The 27,949-nt window shown below is 45.7% G+C and overlaps 1 protein-coding gene across 4 annotated transcripts; it reads left to right on the top strand.

The window, feature by feature from the left end:
- The first annotated feature begins 494 nt into the window (after positions 1-494).
- On the top strand, positions 495-27,949 carry LYRM1 (LYR motif containing 1). Of its 4 annotated transcripts, none has more exons than XM_036280810.1 (4): positions 495-544; positions 21,292-21,482; positions 26,201-26,293; positions 27,302-27,949. In XM_036280810.1, the coding sequence occupies exons 2-4, from the start codon at positions 21,324-21,326 to the stop codon at positions 27,416-27,418; spliced, it is 369 nt and encodes a 122-aa protein (XP_036136703.1). In that variant the 5' UTR covers positions 495-544; positions 21,292-21,323; the 3' UTR covers positions 27,419-27,949. The 4 variants fall into 4 exon arrangements, with proteins under 4 accessions (XP_036136703.1, XP_036136702.1, XP_036136700.1 ...); XM_036280809.1 differs by lacking the exon at positions 495-544 and adding an exon at positions 681-978; XM_036280807.1 differs by lacking the exon at positions 495-544 and adding an exon at positions 681-1,272.

Here is a 27,949-nt window from a genome sequence, read left to right as displayed (position 1 = left end):
CGCCGCCGCCTCCTCATCTGCGGCCCACCGGCCGCGGCCGCCCCGAAGCCCCGCCCCCCCATCGCCTCCCGCATCATCACTTCCGGTAACCCCGCCGGCCGCCGGCTCCCGCAGGAAGAATGGAAGGGGGCGGGGCGGGAACGGGGGCAAGTGCGTCACGACGTACGCAAACACGTACGAAGCCGTCGCCAACTGAGTGTAGAGCTCGAGCGACGCGGAGGGCGGGCTGGGGGAGTTGGACTGAACCATTGGGGCTGGGAGGGGCAGGATGGCGGAAAGGGAGAAGGGAAAGCAGGGAGGGCGAAGGTGGTACCGTTGAGCCTGCGGAGGAGGGCGCGCTAGAGTCTGAGGGTTAGGGCGGCTCGAGGCTGCCCAGACCCGGAACAGTTCTCCCGCGGAGGTCCGCCCGTGGTTCGGCCCGCCTGGCCGGCACGACCCGCGGAGCTCCGTCCGCCGCGGCCCCGCTGCGCTCCGGGCGCCGCCTCCTCCCGCGGCCGTGCGGCGCGGCGCTCCTGGGGGTGGGGGCAGGCGGGCCTGACGCCGAGTGAGTGCGGGACGGGGCCGCGGCTCCTGCGGGGAGCCCGGGGAATGGGGCGGCTGCGCTGGGCCGGGCAGGGGCACGTTGCTAGGAGACGCGCCTGTGTGACCCCAGCCCTGGGAGGGCGGCCCGGGCTCGCGCCTCTGGCCTGGGGGACCGGCCCGAGGAAGCGGCCCGAGGCGCGGGAAGGGGGCCTGGTTTCGGGCCGCGGGGAGGCTGGTGTGCAGCCCGTCGGAGACCGTCCTGACTCCTTCGTATCTCCGAGTGCAGATGGGAAGCTGGTGGGGGCAGTTCCGGGGGGCACGTTGACCCAAACGGAGCCGCGACAGGGGACGAGACTTTCTGGGAGAGGGAGCCGGCGTCGTCGTCCCCTGGTCCCGCAGAGGAGGCGTGGCCCCGCCACTGTGTGTTCGAGTCCGGGGAAAGATAAAAAGTAATCGGTAAGCAGAGTGTCAGCAAGTGAGACATGCCCCCAAGGACAAGGACACCTGGGGAACTGTAGACGACGGGGCAGCGCCACTCTGCCCCGAGGAGGCCAGGGTTTGCAGAGATGGAGGAGAGGGAACTGGCCAAAGCACTTTCTAGGTGGAGACGAGCCGACTGGAAGGGTCCCGCAAGGCGGCCGGTGGCTGGGACAGAATGCCCCGGGGCCTTCCGTTGGAAAGGGGCCAGAGTGGGCTGCGGTGGCGCGGTGGCGCAGTGGCGGGGCCTGGTCAAACAGCCTTTAGCCCAAGGTAAGGGTTTGTCTGTTACGTAACCAGATGGTTTTAAGGAGGAAAGTGACATGATCTGGTTTACATGTTTTTTAAAACGTCATTCGTGGCTGCTGGATAGAGAAGGGTGGTGAAGGCAGTGTTGCGGTTGCAGTGGAAATGAGAGAATTAAAATCACAGTGTATTTTTTTGTTTTGTTTTGCGTGTGTTTCTTTTTTTAATAAGAGAACATTTATTTAGAAGGTTACAAAGGCGAAAGAAGGGCCCTTGGAGCTTAGGAGAGCGTGGCAAAGGTACCGGTCTGGTGGGGAAGAAGAGGGGAGGCGGAAAGGCCAGGAGTACTCCCTGGAGGGGAAGCGCCCACGGTGTATTTTGGAAGCAGAGCTTGCAGGACTTGCTGTTGAATTGGACATGAAGTATATGGGAGAGGGAGGAGGCAAGGATGGCCAAGGGAAAACAGTATGGATGGGAATAACCATAAGTTGTCCTGTGAACATACTAGGTTTGGTAGGTATAACTATCCAGGTGACTGTGTCGAGAAATTCTATTTGCAAGTCAAGGGAAAAGTCACAGAGATAATAAATGTAGTAGGGATTTATTTCTAGATCACCTAGGCCCCCAAACTCCTGGGGGCTCTTTATATTTAGAGATTACCCAGAGAAGGAGAAGCTTGCAAAGGAAACTCTTGACACAGACAAGGCCTCAGAGATAAAGGAAGGCTCCCTTAATATTCTGGACCCACCCTAATAATCAGTGAGACTCATCCACCCACTAGACAGCTTCTACTCATCCTTTGAGGCCTGGCTCAAATCTTTTTCCTCCCTGCCCTGGCAACAATGCTTTGGGACTTGTGCACATGATTTGTGTCCATTATAGCAAACCTGACTTTGCTTGTTGTTTATATGTCTGTCTCCCCAACAGACTATTTCTTTGTGTCCTGCTGGCTCCAAGTGGGGAACCTTACCCATAGGGCTCAACATAGGGTTATAGCGAGGTAGGAACAGTGTTCACAAGATACCAGCTGTGGACTTCAACAACTTCTGAAAAAAAGGGCTTTTGTTCCCCCTGCTGCTGCCACTGCCACTGCCACCACAGTCTCGATGTGGTCAATCTCCTAGAATCAAGAAGGAATATCAGGAGAGGAATCAGAAGGCCTAGGTTTCAGTCTTGGATCTGCTACTGACATCTAAGGAAGCCCCAGAGTGGCCTTGGGGAAGGCCCTTTTCTTTGAGCAGAAGAGGTTGGCTTAGGTAGAGATTGTGAACTGACAAACATTATTCAGCCCACAAAGTGATTTAAATTATTATTTTTTATTTGCTTGCCAACATTTAAAAATTGGACATCTGGAGCAGCATGGCGTCAGTTTGGCTCAAATAAACTCATAAATTTAAAAAAAAAAATAAGAATTGAACATCAAAATCCAGATTTTTCAACTTCATTTGAAAAATGAGAGAGTTGGCAACACCAGCCTGAGGTTCCTCCTACACAGCAGCAGCCACTTGGTGCCCAGGACCAGGTTTGGCTCAATGCTCAACTTTGCCTGAAGTCTCCCCACTCCACTACCTACCTGACTCCTGCAGGCATTGGATTTGCAGTTCTTGGTCTAGAGATATGCTGCTCATTTGGAACCACTAGCAACATGTTGCTATTTAAATTTAAGTAAAATAAAATTTAAAATTCAGTTCCTCAGGTGCACTAACCATATTTCAAGTACCCCATAGCTGCATGTGGTCAGTGGGATATCTCCATCACTGAAGATGGAGCTTGAAGGTATTCTGGGTGTCAGTTATTTCACACAGGTGAAAATGGACAATTATTGTTCCTACTCTCAAGGAACTTTGTGTAGTAAGCTCGGTGCCTCTCTAGATGAGCAAAGTTGCCATCTTTGATGGTTATTTATTTGATAGTTGGGTGGTACTGAGAAACTGCCATGAAAGGCAGTGACCCCTGCATACAGTGAGATTCTCTGTCAGATGGTGGGAGCAAACTGACAGGTGCCAGAAAACTCCAGTCATAGCTAATGTTACAACCAAAGTCTCGGTGATTTCCTAAGCCAGTTCTTTAGGAAATAATCATAAAGGAGGGATTTAAGTGTTAATTTAAATTTCAATGTTTTGTTTTCTTCCACTTCCCTAATTCCTGTGATGGGTTGAAATCCTGGATAGTTATGAATAAATGACTGGGGATTTAGCGTGGACTTCGTTTTCATCTATTTATACCGAGGACACACCTCTAACACCAACTTCTACTTGTGGTAACTGGTTCCAAACCATCTGACTCCCCCACCTTACCTTGTCTTTGTCTCAAAATATGCAGATAAGGAATCAGATACTTCCATTTCTTTTGACTTGATGGCAGAAAGTTGGTTTTCATTTAGAATTGCTATCCCCGAGGGGAATAACAGCTGTAAATATCCTGTTTATGGTAGCCTGCTTGGAGTCCCCTTACCAGTGAGATCTCATGTGTTCCCTGTGCTGTGCTGGTGTATTTAGAATGAGTGTACTTAACCAATGAGATCTTGTTTGGGAGAATTTAAGTCTTTCAGCTATCAGTAGTTTGGGTTTTCCCCTATGTTCTAAAGATTTCACATACTACAGGGCCTAACCTAATTCCTTTAGATAAAATTGAAACATGATCTGTCTTCTCTACTCCCTAACCCCTATCTGACACACCACATTGTCACTTTGTGTGTAAAAAGATACTGTTCAGAAGGTAGCGGTGGTATGAGTAAGTATGCCACACAAGCACATCTGAGATTTGCAAAAGTGGCATCACAGTTCCCTTTTTGGATTCTAGTAACCAAAAATGGAACCCAGGTCAGGAAATAAGTCCATGGGACTTGTGTCAGTTGACTGATGGAGGGGAGGCAAGACATAAGTGTGGGGCACAGATTAACGAAGGTTATTGGATTTGAGGAAGAAGGACCTGCATAGGATATGGGTGTACGCCAGAAGGTCGAGGGTAGAGCGGATCTAGGGAAAAGTGCACTGGAGGGTAAGCAAGGAGCAAGAGATAAAGGAAGAAAAATAGGAAGGGAAGCCTTTGGTGTCGGCATCTGCATTATATTTTCAGTAAGAAGTGTGCTCTGCGGCCTGAAGATAAGCAGTGCCTCAACAGGATTTACTAATACTGAAGAACAATAGCCCTTTAACTGTACAGAGGTTATTAATGATCAGAGAGAAACAGCTTTAGGAAAATCCATTACGACCACCAAGCAATAAATCTGCCAACAGCTGCCCATCTCCCCCCCCAAGCTTAGCATAGATAAAAGAGGCCTTCATTTCCTCCTGGTACCATTTGCCTTTGTTAGCTCCCCTGTGCTAAGCGATTTGCATGGATTATCTCATGAATGATTCTTACAACAGTCCTTTGAAGAAGGTTCTGTTGCCCCATTTTACATTTTCAGGAGGTGAGGCAATGGAAGACCTGCCTACTTTAATGAGTCAGGATTCAAACCCAGGTTTGACCACTGCAGAGCCCATTCATTGTTTGCATTATATCTCCTCTTCCTTACATATGTGGAAAAACTGTCTAAAACTAAGTCATTTTCTACTCTGCTATCAGGGCCAGAATATGTGTTTGCTTTGGCATTGTAAGAACATTTCAGTTCCCTGGGGATTCTCCAAAGACAAAACTTAAAAATGAAAATTTCTGGGTTAGTTTTGACCCTTGATCATTTGGGTACAATGAACCTTATACTCCAAAGGACTGTTTTTCCAAAAATAAAAGTATCGCAACCCCATTTTCCTGTGTTTGGGTCTAAGCTTCACAGAAACATGTAAATCATTTCAGTTCAGTGGATGAACCCTAACCAGCCTGAATGAACTAAAGAGTGAGTCTCCTGTGTAGCTAGCTGTGTGTCTCACACTGCCCCAGAAGGGACTTTAAGGCCTCCTGCCCAATCACACTGAGTCTTCAGTTCCGCACCCTGACACCCACAGCCAGTCTGAAAACAGCATTGTGAGGATTAATTAGTATGTTTAAATGCTCTAGGGCCATCAGTTGGAAAACCTAGTCCAAACATCACCACATATATCTCAAGATGAGAATAGATATTAATGGTGACCATTCTATGTGTCATTTATTCTTTCTTCTAACAAATAGATGTTTTTTAAGCCGTAACTCTGTGCTGGCCAAGGACTGAACAAAGGAAACATAATCCTAGTCCTCTTCCCCCTTCTTCCACAAGCACACGGTGGAGGAAGAAAGGTGACTAAAAAAAAATTACAGTGGAATAGGGTGAACTCTGATGGGAGTGTGCTAGAGGCACACACGCAGGGACGCTGGCCCAGTCTCGGCTTGAAGAGGCACCCGTTGAAAGTGACCAGAGCCAAAGGGTGAGACTCAGCAGCTAGGCAAAGAAATTGTGTGTGTTGGGACCTTCATTTGGCAAAAAGAAAGTCCCAGATCTAAGGAGATAGGGCCTCAGGACTGGGGACCAGCCACCACTGGTGCCCAATGAGCACATAAGACTGATTTCATAATCTCCACCTTCTGCCCACCCCTCAAAATCATAAAGGACTTGCGGGAGAAGTGTGACTTAGTTACGATGAGGGAAAAAATCCATCCAGGGGCAGATCTTGAAAGAATGGGAAGAGCTCTTTCCTTCCACTTTGGGCTTGAGAGTAATGCTAGAACTTGCCTTTTCTGCCCCGCTCTTCAGTAGACGGCAAGGCTCATGAGAGTTCAACATTTGGAATTTTGACATTCTTGAGACCAGAATCATGCTGCTATAAATTTCATCAGGAGAAAGGGACTTTTCACTGACCTGGGCCTGAGGCCAAGGCAACTATTCCATTATTATGGAGGCCCCTTGGCTAAGGCAACTAAATGACTCCATTTTTATCGTCAATGGACCTTCCTCGATATTTTTCCAATAATAAGCTAATTACCCCTAGAAGTAAAGGAATGTTGCCTAAGATAATAGTTGCCCCATGTGTTGGGAGGCATTTGCGGTTTCCGAGTATCTGTATTTGCAGGTACTTGTGAGCCTGGTCATTTTGACTTCTGTAATCGCTGTCACACCCACTATTGTACCAGTCCCCTGGGGGTGGGAGGCAAAGGGGGATGGGGCTTCTGTCTTTAAAATAGGGACAAGCAAGAAAAATCTGGTGCTGAGGATCTGGGGACACTACCCCCCCAGCCTGCCGGTGTAATGAAATACTCCTTTATGATTCGGCCATGCGTCTTCAGTTATCTCCCTGACACGTTGCAACACATCTCTGCTCTTAACTCCCAGTTTTCATGCTGCAGGGTGGGAAAGAAGTCAAGTGGATGAAGCCCCTGGTGCCAGCAAATCTCCCCCAGGCCTCCTGCAAAACCAGATCTGCATGTGCTAGATAAAGGGGGTTCCCACAGTCTGTCCAGAGCATTCTCAGCAGTGAGTGGGAGGGTGAGTGTGTGTTTTCTGGTTTCTTTTTTTTTTTTTTAATTTTTTCTTTATTGATTTTAGAGAGGGAGGGAGAGATAGAAACATTGATGAGAGAGAACATTGATTGGCCGCCTCCTACACACCCCCCTTCTGGGGATTTGGCCCACAACTTGGGCATGTGCCCTGACCAGGAATTGAACTGGTGACCTCTTCGTGCACGGGTCGACGCTCAACCACTGAGCCACACTGGCTGGGCTCTGTTTATTTTTTTTAGGATTTTCTTCACTGCCCACTGCAAGTTCCCATTAAAGACTCCAAATAAAAACAGGGAAAAGTTTATTGATGTTCAGGGAAACAATCACTAAGCTTTTTTGGCTCCTAATCCCAACTCTCCTGTCAGTTAAGGGGCATTAGGCAATGTGGACAGAAAGAGGCCACACACTAACTGACAAGCTCAGGGGCGGCCTGCGTGGCGGCCTTACAAACTCAGACCCAAAGTAACCGCAGAGGGTGGTCTGAAGTTAACACTTGCTAACTAGCCCTGGCCGGTTTGGCTCAACGGTTAGAGCATCAGCCTGTGGTCCCGAGAGACTTGGGTTGGGTTCCCGCTAAGGGCATGTATCTCGGTTGCAGTTTGTCCCCGGCCCTGGTTGGTTGTGTGGATGGCAGCCACTCCATGTGTCCCTTTCACATCGATGTTTCTCTCTCTCTCTTCCTCTCTCCCTCCCACTCTATCTGAACAAAAAATGGAAAAATGTCCTCGGGTGAGGATAAAAAAAAACTTGCTAACTAAAGGCAAGCCATGGCAGGCAGTCCTGTCCTAGGCTGTATCTCCCCTCAGGTCAGTCTGCCTTAACTCAGCCTGTCTGTGTCTTTTTGCATCTAAGATAACATGCCTTTGGAAATTCAGAGTAATCTACCTTTCTCCAGACCCCCTCAGGGCACAACCTTCTGTCAGAGGAGACCATAGAACCCCTCATTGTTATCTTGTTCCCCTGCATACCACCCTTAGATGCTGTAAATGTTCATTGTTAACTACCCTGTACCCACCAATGTAAAAGAATTATGTCTATCCTTTTTAGTTTTTGTCTCAGAGATTTACCCCGCTTTGCTTTCTCCCACTCCCTAATCTACCACCAATGGATGTTATGGAACCAGCCCCCTCCATCTTCCCCTTTGACTGTGACATATGAAATAAGGTGCAGAACTGCACTTCTCTAGGGCATTTTCTCAATCCCTTGAGATTTTACTTCCCAGCAGTTGTCACTTTGGCTTAAATTAAAAAATCTTACAGGTTTGTACATTTCTGTCGTAAACAGCAAGACTTCACCATTTGTAAGATTTATAGAATAATAAGTACTTATGATAAAGTTTGAAATTCAGCACATTTTAAAAGATGTAAATAGCCCTGGCCAATTTGCTCAGTGGTTAGAGTGTCAGCCCTCAGACTGCTGAGTCACGGGTTTGATTCCGGTCAAGGGCAGGTACCTTGGTTGCAGTTTGTCCCCAGCTCTAGTCAGGATCGTGTGGGAGGCAACCAGTTGATGTGGCTCTCTGGCATCCATATTTCTCCCTTCCTCCCACTCTATCTGAAGATAAATGGAAAAATATCCTGGGTGAGGATTTTTCTAAAAAAGATGTAAATCAGGCCACAATGCTCCAACTTGCTCAAAACCAACATGTCATGCCCTGGCCAGTGTGCCTCACTTGATTGACCATTGTCCTATGCACCAGAAGGTCGCTGGTTTGATTCCCGGTCAGGGCACATGCCCAGGTTGTGGGGTTCAATTCCTGGTAGGGGGAATGCAGGAGGCAGCTGATTGATGTTCACTCTTACATTGATGTTTTTCTCTCCCTCTCTAAAAAACCAATAAAATAAAAACTTAAAAAATAAAATACCAATGTGTCTTCCCTTTGCTCTTAGACTGTAAACCAAACTCCTTTCCAGGGCCTACCCTCGCTACCTGTGCTCAGTTCTAGCTGCCTGTGGCCTGTTCTCCCCCTTAAACTCACAACAACATTTGTTGTTGGTCCCCACCTCAGCCTTGGTTCCTGCCCTTCCCTCTCACTCCACCTTCCTCTTAAGTCTTCCTTGAATAGACTCCTTGACAGCATTCGTGAGTGGCTCAGATGTCACTGACTACCCAAATAAAATAGCCCCCACCGCTGCTTACTCATATATTACCACTTCATTCCTTGAGAGCACATTTCGCTACCAGAAATTGTTCTTGTATATCTGCCACTGGAATAGACGCATAGGCTGTGGTTGCTTGTTTGTCAGGATCCCTGGAACCACGAGGTGGGTGTTGAGTAAATGCATGCTTGAGAGGCAAGTGTCTTCGACATACATGTCCAAACCTCTGGAGAATTCTAAGTTTTTTAGGTGAAAGTGACAGTTGCTGTGAAGTAAGGTAAAGACTCAGGAGAAGAACAGTTTGAAGCTCCCTTTGTGCATCTGGATTGAGGAGGGGCCAGGGAAGCTCCCTTTGTGCATCTGGATTGAGGAGGGGCCAGGGAAGCTCCCTTTGTGCATCTGGATTGAGGAGGGGCCAGGGAAGCTCCCTTTGTGCATCTGGATTGAGGAGGGGCCAGGGAAGCTCCCTTTGTGCATCTGGATTGAGGAGGGGCCAGGGAAGCTCCCTTTGTGCATCTGGATTGAGGAGGGGCCAGGGAAGCTCCCTTTGTGCATCTGGATTGAGGAGGGGAGAAAGCGAGGTGGGGACGGTGGGGACGGACCATCCAACAGTCCATGTGCTCTCAGAGTGGTTTCACTTGAGGGCTCTGAAAGGCATTTCAGTGATGTGCTCACCTAGGTGCACAGAGACAATGGACAGGGCTTGCTTGAGGCAAAGATAAGCCTTTTACTGAGGAAGTTGTATGCTTTGGGTGTATCCTTTACCTGCCCAGTTAAGAATTTGTGATCTGATCACCTGTGAGGTTATTTTCCCTAGAACACTTTTCTCTCCACAATAGTGTGAGGCCTGCAGGCTGTTAACACTGTAATGAGCCCTGGTGGCTCTTCTGTGATGTCAGTTCTTTTCAGTGGCTGTGGGTGCTGGTGTGTAATATAATTATTAAAGGGGGGAAGGGGAGGGGCACATGGTATATGAGGAATTTTATAAAAAGGTTATTGTCATTCATATCAAGGTGCGAAATATGGTGTTTTGCTCTCTGTGGGATGGGAATAGAATTGTTTAGTTCCCTTTGTCATAAGTGGTTAAAGTCTTTAAAACAATCAATAGCCCTGGCCGGTTTGGCTCTGAGGTTGGAGCGTAGGCCTGTGGTACAGAGAGACCCGGGTTCGGTTCCCGCTAAGGGTGCGTACCTCGGTTGCGGTTTGTCCCCGGCCCTGGTTGGTTGTGCGGGTAGCAGCCACTCGATGTGTCCCTTCACATCGATGTTTCTCTCTCTCTTCCTCTCTCTCCCTCCCGCTTTATCTGAACAAAAAATGGAAAAATGTCCTCAGGTGAGGATAAAAAAATAAAAATAAAACAATCAACAGACATTCAACACAGGTACTGAGGTTGAGCAGCCTTTCAGTAATCAAAAATTTGGGTTTGAATCCTGGCCCCACCTATTTCTAGCTGTGTGACCTTGGATAAATTACTTAACTTCTCTGCATCAGGTTCCTCCTTTGTAAAAAGGGATTAGTGGTATGGTATCTCCCTTACAGGATTGTTGGGATACTTATGGGAGTTACCATGGAGAGCACATAGCAAAGCCTCCTGCACAGAGCACGTGCAAAGCAGATTGGTCGGTACTATTAGCCACTGCTGCTTTTACTCGAGTAAGCAGAACAGTCCCTGCCCTCCAGAAATTCAGAGGGGAAAATGAAATTGGCAGAAGGTCAGTAGCTGGCTGTGGAAGGTGCTCCAGAAACCTAAGACTACTGCACGTAGGTGTGCACTGGGGGATGCAGTGCTCGCAGACCATACAGGGACGTTCTAAGTTGGGGCTCAGCCAGGAGGAACACCTAGGCAGGACACAGCAGGTGCCTTGGCGCGGTTCCCAGTTTCCTCTTGTCAGACTCCATTATCACACTTTTTACTATTAGTTACCTATATATTAAGCTAGCTTAAAATATTTTGTAATACGTTTATTTACAGGAAGCTGTATTGCTACAAAATTGAAATTACTTTAAATCATGGGTTTGGTGGGCTATTAAAACACTTGAAAAGAATCACAGTGACAAAATAAATATTTGTATCGTATATAAAATTACCTCACCAACCAATCTTTGGGACCCCTGCTATAGGGGAAGCTTCTCCCGACTGTGAGAGGAGGCAAATGCACTAGCAGCCTTGTCAGCCAGTTCCTACTGGCACCGGCTGCATGCGCTAGGTGCTTATACCAACTTTTCGCTTAGGAGTGTACACATGGCCCCTTTCCAGACACAGCTTCTCATGTTTAACTTCATATCTCTTGTCTTTCCTCATTCTGGGATTGTGAGGTTGAGGTGGAAAGAAGCAGACTTTAAAGAAATGTCAATCTCAAAGTTAAAGTTACACAATTTTTTTGTTTGTTTATTGATCTTAGAGAGAGAAGAAGGGAGAAGGAGAGAGAGAGAGAAACATCGATGAGAGGGAACATCAGTTGGCTGCCTCCTGCATGCCCTCCATTGGGAATTTGGCCCACAACCTGGACATATGCCCTGACCAGGAATTGAACCGGCGACCTCTTGGTGCATGGGTCGATGCTCAATCACTGAGCCATACTGGCCAGGCAAAAGTTATAAAAATTTTAATGTAAAAATTCTGTATGAGGAGACTTCACGGGTAGTTGATATACTGCATTTCAACTGTGGTCCTCTAAACAGTTTTATATTTCTGATGTTGCCGTGGAAAATCCGCGCAGACCCGTTGCATCAGATCGACCCCGGAAGCGAGTGAGAAAGGAAAAGGCTGCCTTGGTGCAGCTCAGTGATGAGAGGCCATCAGCAGTTCTAGGCATGGTTAAATCCATAGGAAAGAAGACTCCTAGGGAAAAGGTACTTTTTCTAAACAAGTTGCTTCCTAGGATCAAAAACAAATATAAACCAAAAGGAAAAGAACTTTAAAAAATTCTTTACATGTGGCAGATTTTGTTGCTAGAATCCAAAGCTTTCTGTAGCATGAAATGTCTCATTTATTCAGCAGACATTTATTGACTGTTGATCATGCTAGGTGCTGGGAATTCAGCAGCACATAGATGCAAGTGGTTACTGTTCCTATAAAGATAGTCTATGGGGGAAGACAGACATTAGCAAACCATTTCTTGAGTGATCCGTGCTCCAAAGGGGCCAAGGGATGTTCAACAGACCTGATCTAGTGTAATCGGGGGTGGGGGTGGGGGGTCATCCAATATATGTTTTCCCTGAGAACTGAAGGATTCTAATAAGGAAAGGACAAAAGGAGCACTTTTTTCTTGCCACTTGGCACAAGAGAAAGAAGTGGTAGGCCAGACTTGTAAATAGGACACCACAGGAAACCCTTCTGAGACCTTTCTCCCTGGAAATCTTCAGTTTGTAACCATGCCAAAACTCCATTTCTTGTTTTTCATCCCCATCCAAGGATATGTTTTTATTGATTTTAGAGAGAGGAAGGAAGGGAAAGAAACATTGATCGGTTGTCTCCCGTACGCGCCCTGACTGGGGATCGAACCCGCAACCTTTTTGGTATATGGGACAATGCTCCAACTGAGCCACTCAGAAACTCCATTTCTTTATTTATTTTTTTTATTTTTTATTTTATTTTTTAACTTTTTATTTATTTTTTTGTTAAGGATATTTTACCTTTTTTACCCCATTGGCACCCCCCTCCCCACCCCACCCCAGCCCCGTCCCCGGCTTAGTTGTCCATGTCCATTGGTCATGCATACATGCATATAAGTTCTGTAGTTTATCTCTTCCCACTCCCCCACCCCCTCTTCAGAGGGATGTCAGTCTGTGCCCTACTTCTATGTTTCTGGGTCTACCATATTCCTCAGACTGTTATGTTCATTATATTCCGTATATAAGTGAGATCATGTGGTATTTGTCTTTTTCTGCTTGGCTTATTTCACTTAAGATAATACTTTCCAGGTCCCTCCATGTCGTCTCAAAGGATAAGAGATCTTTCTTTCTTACCGCTGCATAGTACTCCATTGTGTACATGTACCACAGCTTTTTTATTCATTCGTCTACCGATGGACACTTGGGCTGTTTCCAGATCTTAGCTATTGTAAATAGTGCTGCTATGAACATGGGGGTACATATATTCTTCCTGATTGGTGTTTCAGGCTTCTTAGGGTATATTCCTAGATCACTGGGTCAAATGGAAGTTCAATGTTTAATTTTTTGAGGTAACACCATATTGTTTTCCACAGCGGCTGCACCAGTCTGCATTCCCACCAGCAGTGTACTAGAGTCCCCTTTTCTCCACACCCTCGCCAACACTTGTTGTTTGATGATTTGTTGATGGCGGCCATTCTGACAGGTGTGAGGTGATACCTCATTGTTGTTTTAATTTGCATCTCTCTGATGATTAGTGATGTTGAGCATTTCTTCATATGTCACTTAGCCATTTGTATGTCCTGTTTGGAGAGGTGTCTATTCAGCTCCTCTGCCCATTTTTTAATTGGGTTCTTTGTCTTCCTTTTGTGGAATTGTATGAGCACTCTATATATAATGGAAATTAACCCCTTATCTGATGTATCATTGGCAATGATGTTCTCCCATACAGTGGGTTGCCTTTCCATTTTGATGGTTGTTTCTTTTGCTGTGCAGAAGCTTTTGAGTTTGATGTAGTCCCATGTGTTCATTTTTTCCTCTGTTTCTATTGCCTTAGGTGTTGTATCAGTGAAAATTCTGTTCCGTATGATGTCCGAAATTTTGTTGCCTACATTTTCTTCTAGAATTTTTATGTATTCATGGGTCACATTTAAGTCTTTTATCCATTTTGAGTTTATTTTTGCGTATGGTGTAAGTTGATGGTCTAGTTTCATTTTTTTGCATGTAGCTGTCCAATTTTCCCAACACCATTTATTAAAGAGGCTGTCTTTACTCCACTGTATGCTCTTGCCACCTTTGTCAAATATTAATTGAGCGTATTGCTTTGGGTCCATTTCTGGGTTTTCAGTTCTGTTCCACTGGTCTATATGCCTGTTCTTGTGCCAGTACCACGCTGTTTTGGTTACAGTTGCTTTGTAGTATAACCTGATATCTGGTATTGTGATCCCACCTACTTTCTTCTTCTTTTTCAAGATTGCTGTGGCTATTTGGGGTCTTTTTTGGTTCCATATGAACTTTTGAAGTATTTGTTCTAGTTCTATGAAATATGTCGTTGGTATTTAGATGGGGATTGCATTGAATCTATAGATTGCTTTGGGTAGTATGGACATTTTAATGATGTTAATTCTTCCAATCCATGAGCAGGGTATGTGCTTCCACTTTTTTATATCTTCCTCTATTTCTTTTTTCAATGACCTGTAGTTTTCTCGGAATAGGTCCTTTACTTCTTTGGTTAAGTTTATTCCTAGGTATCTTAATTTTTTTGGCGCGATGGTAAATGGGATTGTTTTTTCAGTTTCTCTTTCTGTGAGTTCATCATTGATGTACAAGAATACCATCGATTTCTCGACGTTAATTTTGTATCCTGCTACTTTGCCAAATTCATTTATTAAGTCTAATAGATTTTTGATGGAGTCTTTAGGGTTTTCTATGTATAATATCATGTCATCTGCAAATAATGACAGTTTCACTTCCTCCTTTCCAATTTGGATCCCTTTTATTTTTTCTTCATGTCTGATTGCTGTGGCTAAGACTTCCAGTACAATGTTAAATAAGAGTGGCGAAAGTGGACATCCCTGTCTTGTTCCTTTTCTTAATAGAAATGTTTTTAGTTTCTGTCCATTGAATATGATGTTGGCTGTAGGTCTTTCATATATGGCCTTTATTATGTCGAGATATGATCCCTCTAATCCCACATTGCTGAGCATTTTTATCAGAAAGGATGCTGGATTTTGTCGAATGCTTTTTCAGCATCTATTGATGTGATCATGTGGTTTTTATTCTTCATTTTGTTTATGTGGTGTATCACATTTATTGATTTGCGAATATTGTACCAGCCTTGCATCCCTGAAATGAATCCCACTTGGTCATGGTGAATCATTTTTTTGATGTATTTCTGGATCCAATTTGCTAATATTTTGTTCAGGATTTGGGCGTCTATGTTCATCAGGGATATTGGCCTGAGGTTTCTTTCTTCGTAGTGTCTTTTTCTGGTTTTGGAATTAGAATTATGCTGGCCTCATAGAACGTGTTTGGAAGTCTTCCTTCTTGAATTTTTTGAAATAGTTTGGGGAGAATGGGTGTTAGCTCTTTTTTGAATGTACGGTAAAACTCCCCTGTGAAGCCATCTGGGCCTGGGCTTTTGTTTGCTGGGAGAGTCTTGATTACCTCTTCAATATCCTTAGTTGTTATTGGTCTGTTCAAGTTTTCTATCTCTTCTGGGTCCAGTTTTGGGAGTCTGTGTGTTTCTAGAAATTTGTCCATTTTGCTTAGATTGTCGAATTTGTTGCCATATAGTTGTTCATAATAGTTGTTAACGATCTTTTGTATTTCCATGGTGTTGGTTGTTACTTCTCTTCTTTCATTTCTGATTTTGTGTATTTGGGTTCTCTCTGTTTGTTTTTTGGTGAGTCTAGCTAAGGGTCCATCAATCTTGTTTATCTTTTCAAAAAACCAGCTCTTTGTTTCATTGATCCTTTGAATTGCTTTTTTGGTCTCTATGTCATTTATTTCTGCTCTGATCTTTACTATTTCCTTCCTTCTACTTGCTCTGGGGTTTTCTTTTTGTTTGCTTTCTAGTTCTTTAAGTTGTGAGGTTAGACAGTCAATTAGAAATTTTTCTTGTTTTTTGAGGTAGGCCTGTAGTGCTATGAACTTCCCTCTCAGAACTGCTTTCCCTGCATCCCATAGATTTTGTGGTGTTGTGTGTTCATTTTCATTGGTTTCCAGGAAGTTTTTAATTTCTTCCTTGATCTTCTCGGTGACCCATTCATTGTTTAATAACATGCTTAGCCTCCATGTGTTGAAATGTCTTTGCATGTTTTTGTTGCAATTGATTTCTAGTTTCATGCCATTGTGATCTGAGAAGATGCTTGATATGATTTCAGTCTTCTTGAACTTGTAGAGATTTAGTTTGTGTCCTATCATGTGGTCTATCTTTGAGAATGTCCCATGTGCACTTGAGAAGAATGTGTATTCTGTAGTTTTGGGGTGTAATTCTCTGTTGATATCTATTAAATCCATTTGGTCTAGTGCTTCATTTAGAGTCTCTGTTTCCTTGCTAATTTTTTGCCTAGAGGATCTATCCAGTGCTGCTATGATTGTATTGTTGTCGATTTCTCCTTGGAAGTCTTCCAGAAGATTTTTAATATATTTTGGTGCTCCTATATTGGGTGCATATATGTTTATCAAGGTTCTATCTTCCTGTTGGATAGATCCTTTCAATATTATGTAGTGGCCTTCTTTGTCTCTAGTTATGGTCTTCATTTTGAAATCTATTTTATCAGATATGAAAATTGCTACCCCAGCTTTTTTTTGCTTTTCATTTGCTTGGAAAATTTTTTTCCATCTCTTCTCTTTCAACCTATGTGAGTCTTTTGTTGTGAGGTGGGTCTCTTGTAAACAACATATAGATGAGTCATGCTTTCTTATCCAATCAGCTACTCTGTGTCTTTGTATGGGAGCATTCAATGCATTTACATTTAAGGTGATTATTGATATGTACTTATTTATTGCCATTTTTGTTTAGTGTGATTCTATTTTTCTTCCCATTTCTCCTGCTAATTACAGCAGTCCTTTTACCATTTCTTGCAAAGCTGGTTTGGTGCTAATGTATTCCCTTAGCCTTTTTTTGTCTGGGAAGCTCTTTATTTGACCTTCTATTTTGAATGATAGCCTTGCTGGGTAGAGTAGTCTTGGATCCAGATTCTTGTTTTTCATGACTTTGATTACTTCATGCCATTCCCTTCTGGCCTGTAGTGTTTCTTGTGGGATGTCAGCTGAGAGCCTTATGGAGTTTCCTTTGTAGGTAACCTGTTGCTTATCTCTTGCTGCTTTTAGGATTCTCTCTTTGTCTTTAATATGTGGCATTTTAATTACTATGTGTCTTGGTGTGGGCCTGTTTGGGTTCTTCTTACTTGGGACTCTCTCTGCTTCTTGAACTTGAATGCCTTCTTCCTTCACCAAATTAGGGAAGTTTTCTGTCACTATTTTTTTGAATATATTCTCTATCCCTTGCTCATTTTCTTCTTCTTCGGGGACTCCTATGTTGCGAAGATTATTACGTTTCCAGTTGTCCCACAGTTCTCTTAAGCTGTCTTCCTGTTTTTTAATCGTTTTTTCCTTTTGTTTTTCTGATTGGTTGATTTTCTCTACCCTGTCTTCTAATTCACTGATCCGGTCCTCAGCTTCCTCTACTCTGCTTTTTAAACCTTCCAATGTGTTTTTCATTTCTGATATGTCATTTTTTATCTCTTCTTGATGGTTTTTAATTTCCAGTTGGCTTATTTTCAGTGTCTCTATGTCCTTACTCATGCTGTTGAGCTTCCTCAAGATCATGGCTCTGAATTCTAGCTCTGTTAACATGCCTAATTGCTCCACATTGATCTCATCTTCAGTGGAGGTCTCTTGCTCTTTCATTTGGCTTCTGTTTCTGTGTTTCACCATTTTGGCTATCACTGTGGGCTTTGGAGCCTGTCAAGTTTTCCCTGTGGGTGTTGGTGTTCTGCTGTTTGTGGCTCCCTCTCCTATGTTTATATGAGCGAAGGAGGACCCACGTTAAACACCACTGTCAAGTCTTGCTGTCCTGGTTAAAGTTGCCAGCCCAGGAAAGGTACTGTTATCCTCTAGCTTTTTGCCTGGAGGCTAGCAGTCGAGGTTACTTGATGAGTTTTGGGTTGTCAGTTGATTGAAAAACTCCCTCAGGTGCTCAGCACAAGGGGCTTTCACAGAGGTGGGGCAGATGCTGGTTGTTAATGAACTTTAATTAGCACTTCAATGGCCCACAGGGTGGGGTTGGATCTCGGAGCCAGGCACTGCTGCCTCTCCCCAGAGCCCTGGGAAGGAGCAATATGCCCACCGTCCTGCGTGGCTGCACTCAGCAAACGCTCTGAGCGCCCTCCAAATCCCGAGTGTCCCAACACAGTCCCAGTCCAGTCTGCCCCCCTCTGCCGGAGCCCAAGGTGAGTGGCTGTGGCTGTTGTAGCCTCTGTCCCGGCTGCGCTGTGGGGCCGCCTGGGAGTGTGACCCGAGGGCACTGCTCCCAGCTAAGGCCGCTGCCGAGCTGCTGACCGTGGGCTCCCAGCCCCTGTCTCACGCCTTCGCAAGCCTACCGGGATGGAGTCAGTGTCCCTCGTTATATGGTCCTCGCAAGCTGCTTTTCTGTTGCTTTTTCCCATCAATTTGTCTGTGTTATAGTTGTAATTCCAGTTTGGTTCTGGGAGACGGTCTGTGTAGCTTCCCTTCACTCCGCCGCCATTTTTGCATCCCCCGAAACTCCATTTCTTTAGCATGACCTTTTCTAATTCCTGTCTATCCACTCCTTTCTTTAATCATTAAGCCTTTAGGATGTCAGATCCTGGTCAGTGTCAAATTGGCTTAAGAAAACAGCCTGAAGTCTGTTGACCAGAGAATGTTAGTCAAGCTAAACATAACACCTGGACCTCAGTTGAGTGTCAGCCCCATGGAAGCAGGAAGACCTTAGGAACCACACCCTCATGAAACCAGACAGAATGATGCCATGGCTGACATCAGGACCTGATACAGTGATCAGGGACCTCTTATCCTGCCCCCAACCGATCAGCAGAACCCACAACCCCAAATCCTTTAGCCGCCATGATTAATCATGTTCCCCTATATAACCCATCCCCTGGAAGCCTTTGGGAAGCCAGAACTTTGGGCATTCATTTACCTGTGACTGTGGGCTTGGTATCATTTCCTCAACTAATAAACCTCCACTTTCTTTGCTAAAACTCCTGGTCCGGCTTGATTGGGCTTTGTTGCATGTAGGAGAATGGACCCTTTTAGTCCGGTAACACATTTGGGTATTCTGGGTCCACTGATGTTGGAGAGGGAGACATCACTCCCTTTCAGAATTAGTTTTCCAAATACTTAAACATTAATTAAAGTGTTTTGAAAATAGGTCTATTAAGCACCAATTGTTAGTTCAGCTTGTTACCTTGAGTGCCCTAATTACAGAGCTCTTGCATCAGGTTCTGGTATATGATCAGTTGCAGCTTGAAGCTGAGATTCCTAGAGGAGAGAGGGAACCTACCGAAGTCAGGCCTTCGCCTCCTCCGGGGCCGCGCAGTCAGGGCCATCCCTCCGGCAGGGACAGGGAAGCAAGGCTGTCTTCCTTGATAGAAGTCGGTTACCGATGCCCTGCTGCTCGCAGGGACTGACTCACAGATTTCATGTGAAACCATGGAAGTTTAGGGAGAGCCAGAGACTCAGAAACCTTTTTCCTTAGCAGGAAAAATATCATCATCTCATCTGGGTTTTTATTAACAATTGGCCACAAAGATGATTTCTCTCTTGGTTTTTATTAATTTTAAGCATTTTCTCTGAAGCATCATCGACATGAGAATTGGTGTTGAATATAACTTTAATTTTATTAACTTTTGAAGTAGGTGAAGTAATGCTTCCAAGCTTTTCATTAAATGGTTAAGCCTTGGTTCATCCCCATTGCTCAACAAAAGTCACCAGGGTCAGGATAAATGGGAAAGAGAGATTCTCTGCAAGGTGAATTCCTTGCAGGTACTTAGAATTTCTGGATAAACACACCTCCTTCCAGCTCCCATCTACATTTTTAGCTGCCCAAATTCTCATAAACTCAGGACTGCCCTAAAGCATACTGTCTCCGGGTGTTACCCCTCCGCTTGGGTGGAGACAGGCCATGTTCCCAGAGGGCAGTGAGCAGCCTACTTCCTGGCCCTGGTGAGCCTGTCTGAGGAAGACTCAGAGGAGACCCCGTGCCTGGCCATGCCGCCCTGGCTCCAAATCTGTCTCCTGGTCTTCTCAGCCTCCATTGGTCAAAGGCAGGCCGGCTTCCATCTCCTAAGTCTGACTAATCAGAATCCTCCAGCAGTGGAACTTTTTTCCTCTCTCCTGACTTTAAATTGAATAGTAAAGAAATAGGCTGAAGTTTTTGCCTAAGTAAAAGAAAAAGGAAATACCTAATGTCCATCAGCAAGAAAGTGCACGGAATGACTTCATACGTGGACTGAATTGCAGCAGTGAGGTTGTAGGACCTAGGCTACACGGAACAACATTGATGAGTCTCATAAATGTGGGCAAAAAAGCAGGTGGCAGAAAGACAATACCACATATATATATATAGTTTGTTTTTGTTTTGTTTTTTTTATCCTCACCCAAGGACTCTTTTCCATTTTTTATTCAGATAGAATGGGAGGGAGAGAGAGAAACATCGACGTGAAAGGGACACATCAAGTGGCTGCCACCCGCACGACCAACCAGGGCCGGGGACAAACTGCAACCGAGGTACGTGCCCTTAGCGGGAACCGAACCCGGGTTTCTCTGGACCACAGGCCGACGCTCTAACTGCTGAGCCAAACTGGCCAGGGCTATAGTTTTTAAACTTGCTAGGCAGTACTATAAAATGTTAAATATAAAGATATGTGTGAGAAACAATTTCAGGATGATGTTTCCTTCTAGAAGAGAAGAAGGGGAATTGGATTTGGAAGAGGGACAGGGTTTCAACTGTGTATAGTTTGCTCTTTAAGGTTCATTTTGAATATGTGGCTGTTAATTACTCTGTCATTTTATATTGAAATATTTCATAATAAAAATATGACAGAAATTTAATTTCTAAAAGTTCAATTAGCTTTAGGGAATACATTTAGGTCAGGTCTTAGCCAAGTCCTCTGAACATAAAACACTGATGTTTCAGAGTAAAACCCAGATAGATCTTCGAGCCACAAGATCTTCAGTTATAAAGATTTTTAATTCTGCTGATTGTACAGTTTTTATGTGAACAAGGAAGTAGACTGATAATGTTAAATATTTTCAACAAGGTTGTGATGAACTCAGGTAGAACTGAGCCTGCAGACACAGTTTGTTGGCCTTCATGGTGCTCACGTTTTCAAAAGTAATTAATTAGTGTCTCTTGAGATTTCATGTTTTAAAAATCTGGGTGGCCACCTGTTAAGCTCAGGAAATCCGTCATCCCTAGGCCCACGCTTCTGCATGGCAGCAGCTGGCAGGTGCTGAGTGTCCACTGTCCCCTTTTAAGGTGGCAGGCCTCTACAGTTGGCCACTGTCCCCACCCAGCCAGGCTCTGCTGGCCGGCGCTGGAGGACCGTGAGTGCAACCCCTGCATTAAACTCAGTTATTCAAAACATGCCTTCGAGGCACCCCGGCCCGCGGCTGTCACTCCCGCAATGCTCTGGCAGTGTTTGCCGGTTTAGAGTAGTGAGTGTGTTTCGGTTCCGCCGTGTCTGTAGAGATGGCTGCCTGCCAAGAGCACGGCTGGGCCAGCTGAGAGAGCTGGCCTTCCCGCAGCGCCACGCTGCAGGGCTGTGGTTGGGAAAGCGCAATTTTCCTCTAATTCGTGGTCTCATTAAAGAGCTTGAATTTAAAAAATGCACATCTGCCTAGCTGCCTACTGTCAAGTTGGACTTTTATGCAGATTTTCCCTCTTCTGCGTTGGTGGGTTTGAGGATGACGACAGCAACGCGACAGGAAGTCCTTGGCCTCTATCGCCGCATTTCCAGGCTCGCGAGGACGTGGCAGGCAGCCTCGGGGCAGGTGGAGGACACCATCGCAGAGAAACAGTACATAGTCAATGAAGCCAGGACGCTGTTCCGGAGAAACAAACACGTAAGTAGCCTCAGTTGGGGATTGCAAGGAGGAGAGTAGTTTCTTGTGTGTCCATTTCTTTTCTGTCCTAAAACAGAGAGGACTAAGCAGTCACAGTGGCAGCGTGTGGGCAGGCAGGGGCTGAGGCACAGCCTGGTCAGCCTGCCCAGGCACCCGGAGGAAGAGCCCAGCTCCGGTCTCCCTTTGCAGTGGTTTCAGGTCTTGGTCCAGCTGGTAAGTGTCTCTGCACCCTGAGACGACCCCCAGGCCAGGGGAGAGTCAGGCCAGTGACAGTCTTCAGGGAGGAGACACGGTCCCTCAGAGATGTTCCAGAGTTAGAAGGAAAAAAATGTAGAATTACAGTTGGGATAAGTGCTACGAAAGAAACCCTCTCAATTTTTAGTATTTGCCCCTCTCAGAATCCCTGCAGCATCCTGCTTTATAAGACCTACCTGCATGTGAAGATTCTCTGCCCTCTGTCCCTCCGGCTTCTCCACACACTGCTGCCACGCGTGCCACACCAGAGTACATGTGACCCTCCGGCTTCTCCACACACTGCCGCCACGCGTGCCACACCAGAGTACACGTGACCCTCCGGCTTCTCCACACACTGCCGCCACGCGTGCCACACCAAGTACACGTGACCCTCCGGCTTCTCCACACACTGCCGCCACGCGTGCCACACCAGAGTACACGTGACCCTCCGGCTTCTCCACACACTGCCGCCACGCGTGCCACACCAGAGTACACGTGACCCTCCGGCTTCTCCACACACTGCCGCCACGCGTGCCACACCAGAGTACACGTGACCCTCCGGCTTCTCCACACACTGCCGCCACGCGTGCCACACCAGAGTACACGTGACCCTCCCGGCTTCTCCACACACTGCCAGCCACGCGTGCCACACCAGAGGACACGTGACCCTCCGGCTTCTCCACACACTGCCGCCACGCGTGCCACACCAGAGTACACGTGACCCTCCGGCTTCTCCACACACTGCCGCCACGCGTGCCACACCAGAGTACACGTGACCCTCCGGCTTCTCCACACACTCTGCCGCCACGCGTGCCACACCAGAGTACACGTGACCCTCCGGCTTCTCCACACACTCTGCTGCTAGCGCATACCACGTGTGACACACCAGGTACATGTAGCCCTGAGGTCCTTAGATTATCCTTGGAGGAAGGGAAATCAGGTGCTGCAAGTACTGTTTCTGTTTAGTTTTATTGCATTCTTTCAAAATGTCTGTTTTGTGTATGTGTATAATGAAATTATTAATACATTTAGTGAACTTATTAATGCACATATAAATTATTATAAATACTTGTATGGGATATGTGGGCTCAAAAGTATTTATTGAAAGGAGTTGATGATAAAAAAGTTTGCAGATCACTATCCAATACATGCCTCTAAGGAGTTGGTCATACCCTTTTCCTCACTTGTTCCACTTATGTTGGTGTGGCCTCCCCCCTAGACTGTCATTTCCTCAAATGCACAGAAAATGTCTTAGACTCTCTGAGTATAGCTCTTGGGCCCTGATTTGTGGTTTTCGTAAGTTAACAAGTGTTTACAAACACTTTGACTCAGCTGACCTCAGGAAGCCTTCCTCAGTTTCTCTGCCCTCACCCAACCCCAGGATGAGCCCTATTCTGACTTTACATATTAGTTGATTATGTACCACTGTGCCTTTACTGTAGCTTCATGTGTCAGAGTTGTCCTGCCTGGGTAATAAAGGCAAGGGACCATGGCCTCACAGTGCCCAGCCTGGTGCTGGGTTCACAGTAGGGCATGCCCAGCACCCCTGCAGGCTCACTCACCTGAGGACTGCTCAGGGCCCTTGAGGTCTCACTGCGGCAATAATCGATCCTTCGTTCAGTTCACCTCTGCTCGACTGCGCCCGAGGTGGTGTGGGCCCCAGGGCGCTGTGTGCCAGCAACGGTGCCTGAGTGAGACTTTGTGGAGTTGGGGGAGGTGTGTGGGCTTTTCATTTTAACACATGTGCTTGTGTTACTATGTATTAGAAAGAAAATAGAGTATCCGGTAATTTCACAAACATGGTGCTTACGAGAGTCCATTTAAAGAAAAAGTTTAACGTTAGTATAGGTGGTGTATAGTTACGGCAAAATCACGCAGGCAGCCTCTGAAGGATGGAATTTGGAGAACTCTCCCCGCAGAAGCCCTCCGCTCCCTTAACAATCGCTTTGTCAGGGCCTTTTCCCATCCCTCACTGCAGACACACACAAGTTGTTTCTTGTCATCTCACTTTCTGTAAGAGCGTGGTAATAATCTGAAGGTATCTCATGAATTGCTCTGAAGTCTAAGAGGTAAATGAGAAGGAACATGGACATTTTCCCAAGGTGGACATCAAAGCCACAGCTTCTGAGAAGCACAGAGGTTAAAAAGCTGAGCCTCTGCCTCAAGAAACTCAGCTGTGCATTGCAATTCCCAGAACTCTCCGCTGCTCCAAGAGGTGCCATAGGACGCGTTTCCAAGCCGGTGGCCCAGACTTCCCTGTGGGTGTCCTGTGGGTTGATGCAGTCCCAGCTCCGCTTTGAGCCACTTGCAGAGTCGTAGCAGAGCTGTGTGTTGACTTACTTGGAATCCTCAGAACGAGAGACTCTCCTTTTCACCACCTCGCTTTCTGTGTTGAGAATGAACTTGTCATTCTTTTACTTAAAACTGGACTACTACGGTTTGACTGTTTTGGAATTTCAGAAACCATTTCTTCCCCTGACTGATGAGCAAGGCATGTCACAGTTCAGAATGAGAGATGAATCATTCTCCAGTGTCTAGACAGCACTGGCTGCGACAGTGGGGTACCTCAGAGTTTGGTCAGCATGGGGAGATGTGCAGAAACCTCAGTGTTGTGGGAATATAATGTAATACGTGCTGTAGGAGTTTAAATCAATCAGCCTCTTAGAGTAGCTGTTTTCAACCAGTGTGCCACAAGAATTTTTAATTCTTTTTTTAATCCTCACCCAAGGATATATTTTCTTTGATTTTTAGAGAAAGAGAGAAACATTGATGTGAAAGAAACATCGATTAGTTGTCTGTCTCCCCATATATGACCCGGCTGGGGATCGAACCCGCAACCTTTTGGTGCACATAATGGCGCTCCAACCAAGTCACCTGACCAGGGCCGCAAGAATTTTTAAAGCATGCAACACTTGACTATTTAGTCAGGGACACTGACCTCTTTTTCCCTTATGTTGTCAAATTTAAAAAAATGACAATAGCCGTCTGGTATGATTGAATCAAAATTATACATATTTTTTGTCAGAATGGCAAAAAAATACATTTTTTTAGTGTGTGGCAGAATTTTAGAATTAGTTTATGTGTGTCATGAGATGAAAAAGATTGAAAATCACTGTCTTAGAGGGTAATTTGAACCTAGAGGGAATATCTGTGAATTAAAAATGCATGAATAGCCTGGCTGGTGTGGCTCAGTGGATTGAGGGTCGTCCCATGGACTGAGAGGTCCCAGTTCAATTCCCGGTCAGGGCACATGCCCGGGTTGCGGGCTTGATTCCCAGTAGGGGCGTGCAGGAGGCAGCTGATCGATGTTTCTCTCTCACATTGATGTTTCTTTTTCTCCCTTCCTCTCTCTAAAAAAATCAATTAAAATATTTTTTTAATTAATTGATTAAAATGCATATCATTTTATCACTGGAATATACACCCTCTGACCCATAATTCTTTCTCTAGGAAATTATCTTTTAGATATATTTGCATATGAGCCAAAAAAAATTTAGAGCAATCCATAACAGATTTGTCTGTAATGGCAAAGACTGGGGGTAACCTAAATGTCCATCAGCAGAAGATGGGTTAAATTATTGTTTTGTTTTTTTTTTAATAGTTTTTTTCCCCTTTATTGATTTTAGAGAGAGGGAGGAAGGGAGAGGGAGAGTGAGATAGAAACATTGATGAGAGAGAACATCGATTGGCTGCCTCCTGCATGCCCCCCACTGGGGATCAGGCCCACAACCTGGGCATGTGTCCTGACCAGGAATCAAACCAGTGACCTCTTGGTGCATGGGTCGATGCTCAACCACTGAGCCACACCAGCTGGACTTAAATTATTTTGGAATTTGGTGCAGCTGTTAAAAAGAATGGGGCAGTTTTACATGTATAAATATAGAAGGAGCATCAATTTATTAGTGGAAAAAGCAAGGTTCAGAACAAATTGAACTATCATTTGTGTAAGAAAAAAACCTTGAGTGGCTAGCAGAGCTGTGGTACATTTACACAATGGAATACTATATGGCTATAAAAAAGAAGGAACTCATCATTTGCAACAGCATGGATAGAACTGGAGATTGTTATGCTAGGTAAATATAAGCCAGTCAGAGAAAGACAAATACCATATGATGTCACTAATATATGGAATATAATGAACAAAATAAACTGATGAACAAAATGGAACCAGAAGCATGGACACATGGAACAGACTGGCTGGTGCCCAAGGGGTGGGGGATGGGGTGAGTGGATAAAGAAGGTGAAGGAAATAGCCAAAGAACATATATGCATACCCCATGGACATGAACAATAATTTGGTAAAGGCCAAGAAAGGGGGGGGGGGGGACTTCTACAAGAATCAACATTAAAAAATATTTAATAAAAAAAGAAAAAATGGTTTTCAAATTATCAGCATTGAAGGTATTGGATGGTGAACTGAGAGAGTCCAGCACGTGCTCCTGTGTCCTGTGTCGCATTAGAACGAGCCTGCTGTCCTCTCTCAGCTCACAGACGCAGCCCTGATCAAGCAGTGTGTGGCCGAGTGCACCGCCAGGATCGAGATGGCACTGCACTACCGGATCCCTTATCCACGGCCGGTGAGTGTGACCCTGGCTAACGTGGCGGCCACTGCCCGTTGGAGTGTTGTCTGGGGTCTAGAACTGCTGTAGGCGGATATTGAAAACAAGCTGTCCTTGCACGCGGCCAGTCCATCACAATAACCAGAACGTCAGTGAGTGCCACGCCCAGGAGGGAAAGCCAGCTGCCGTTCACCGAGCTTTCTCTTCTGCCATTCACTTTTCTGTGGCAAGGTTTCATCATATAAGACAGGTTGTTGTTAACAAAAGAACAAGGTTCAAACATTAGAGGAATGCATGATAGTGAAATTTGTCAAAAATTCACACCCTGTGGAAGTGACCCCTGTAACTGTTGGGTTGACCATATTAAACTGCCAATTTTCTACCCGTGACCTACAAAAACAGTAATTCTATATTGTATTGGCTCAGACTAATAGTTGGGTACTATATCCTTGTATTCTTTTTTCCTGCACTCGTGCATACATTTTCTTTACCTAAAGTACATGGAGCCCTGGGTGTGCCTTTATTGCCTACTCACTCTCCTTCCATGGCTTCTGGGCATATCTGCCTCCATCTTGTACAGGGCTACTGTGTATCCTGTTGTGGGAGTGAGCCCTTCCAGTAGGCCCTGAGATCGCTCCCAGTCTGCCACCAGGCACACACCTTTGTGTATACTCTTTCCCCTCACCTTTGCATCTGCATTTCACTCGGTGTGGCCATGTTCCCTCCGTGCAGGCGACGTGGCAGAGAAGAGCACACTGTGGCATCAGCAGGTCTGGGTTCAGATCCCAGCTCCGTCACCTCACGGATAATCTCGAGCAAGTTGTAACTTCTGAGCTCCATTTTCTCATCAAATGTTGATATAATTCCGTATGAGATGGCTGTAAGGATTGATATGTGTGAGGGGTAATGACTTGGTGTAGATTTAGTGCTTAGCAGAGGGCATGGTATTTAATAAATCCTCAATGAATATAAGCTGCTGCAGTAATGCTAATTCTTAATATTCTCCTTCTCCTCCTCCTTCCTCAGATTCATCTGCCTCCAATGGGGCTCACCCCACTGCGAGGCCGGGGGCTCCGAAGCCAGGAGAAACTGAGGAAACTGTCCCAGCCCGTGTATCTCAAGTCTCACGATGAGCTTTCCTAATCCAGAAAAAGTTTATTTCTCAGGATGATGAGCCAACTAGATCGTGAATGTTATCCAGAATGCAAAACCTTTCTCCTTGATTGGGGCAAAATTTCAAGTATCTTCTTAAAAAACCTCCAAAATATTGGCACTCACCACGTGACGTGTATGCACAGCTTGCCAGGGCCTTGCTGCCCGAGGGGACACCAACCCTGGAGGTCCCTGGCCTCACGCCCTCCCTGAAGCGCCATCTGGGAACAGCTGAGGCCTGTGGGAGGAAGACTGGAGAAGGGCCAGGCTGCTTGTGGAAGCACCGCCACCCGACTGTCGGCTGACGCAGAGCCCTTCCCGGCTCCTAGGTACCTCCACAGAATACTTTTAGGCTTTTTTTTAAGTTATAGATTTGCTTACAAGGAGGTTTTTTTGCCCTGGCCAGTGTGGCTCAATTGGTTGGGTGTTGTCCATGCCCGCAAAGTTCGCCAGTTTGATACCCGGGCAGGGCACATGCCCAGGTTGTGGCCTTGATCCCTGGAGGGGTGTGCAGGAGGCAGC

Source organism: Molossus molossus, unplaced genomic scaffold (genome assembly GCF_014108415.1).
Source record: "Molossus molossus isolate mMolMol1 unplaced genomic scaffold, mMolMol1.p scaffold_m16_p_3, whole genome shotgun sequence".
In the NCBI taxonomy this organism is placed as follows: Eukaryota; Metazoa; Chordata; class Mammalia; order Chiroptera; family Molossidae; genus Molossus; species Molossus molossus.
This window is presented reverse-complemented; position numbering and strand designations above follow the sequence as displayed.

Excerpts from the sequence above, each read along its gene's own strand:
- LYRM1 (XM_036280807.1), top strand. The coding sequence starts at position 1,089 with ATGGAGGAGAGGGAACTGGCCAAAGCACTTTCTAGGTGGAGACGAGCC. Across the intron at positions 1,273-21,291 it reads CAAACAGCCTTTAGCCCAAG|ATTTTCCCTCTTCTGCGTTG; the intron begins GTAAGGGTTTGT and ends ACTTTTATGCAG. Across the intron at positions 26,294-27,301 it reads GGATCCCTTATCCACGGCCG|ATTCATCTGCCTCCAATGGG; the intron begins GTGAGTGTGACC and ends CTCCTTCCTCAG.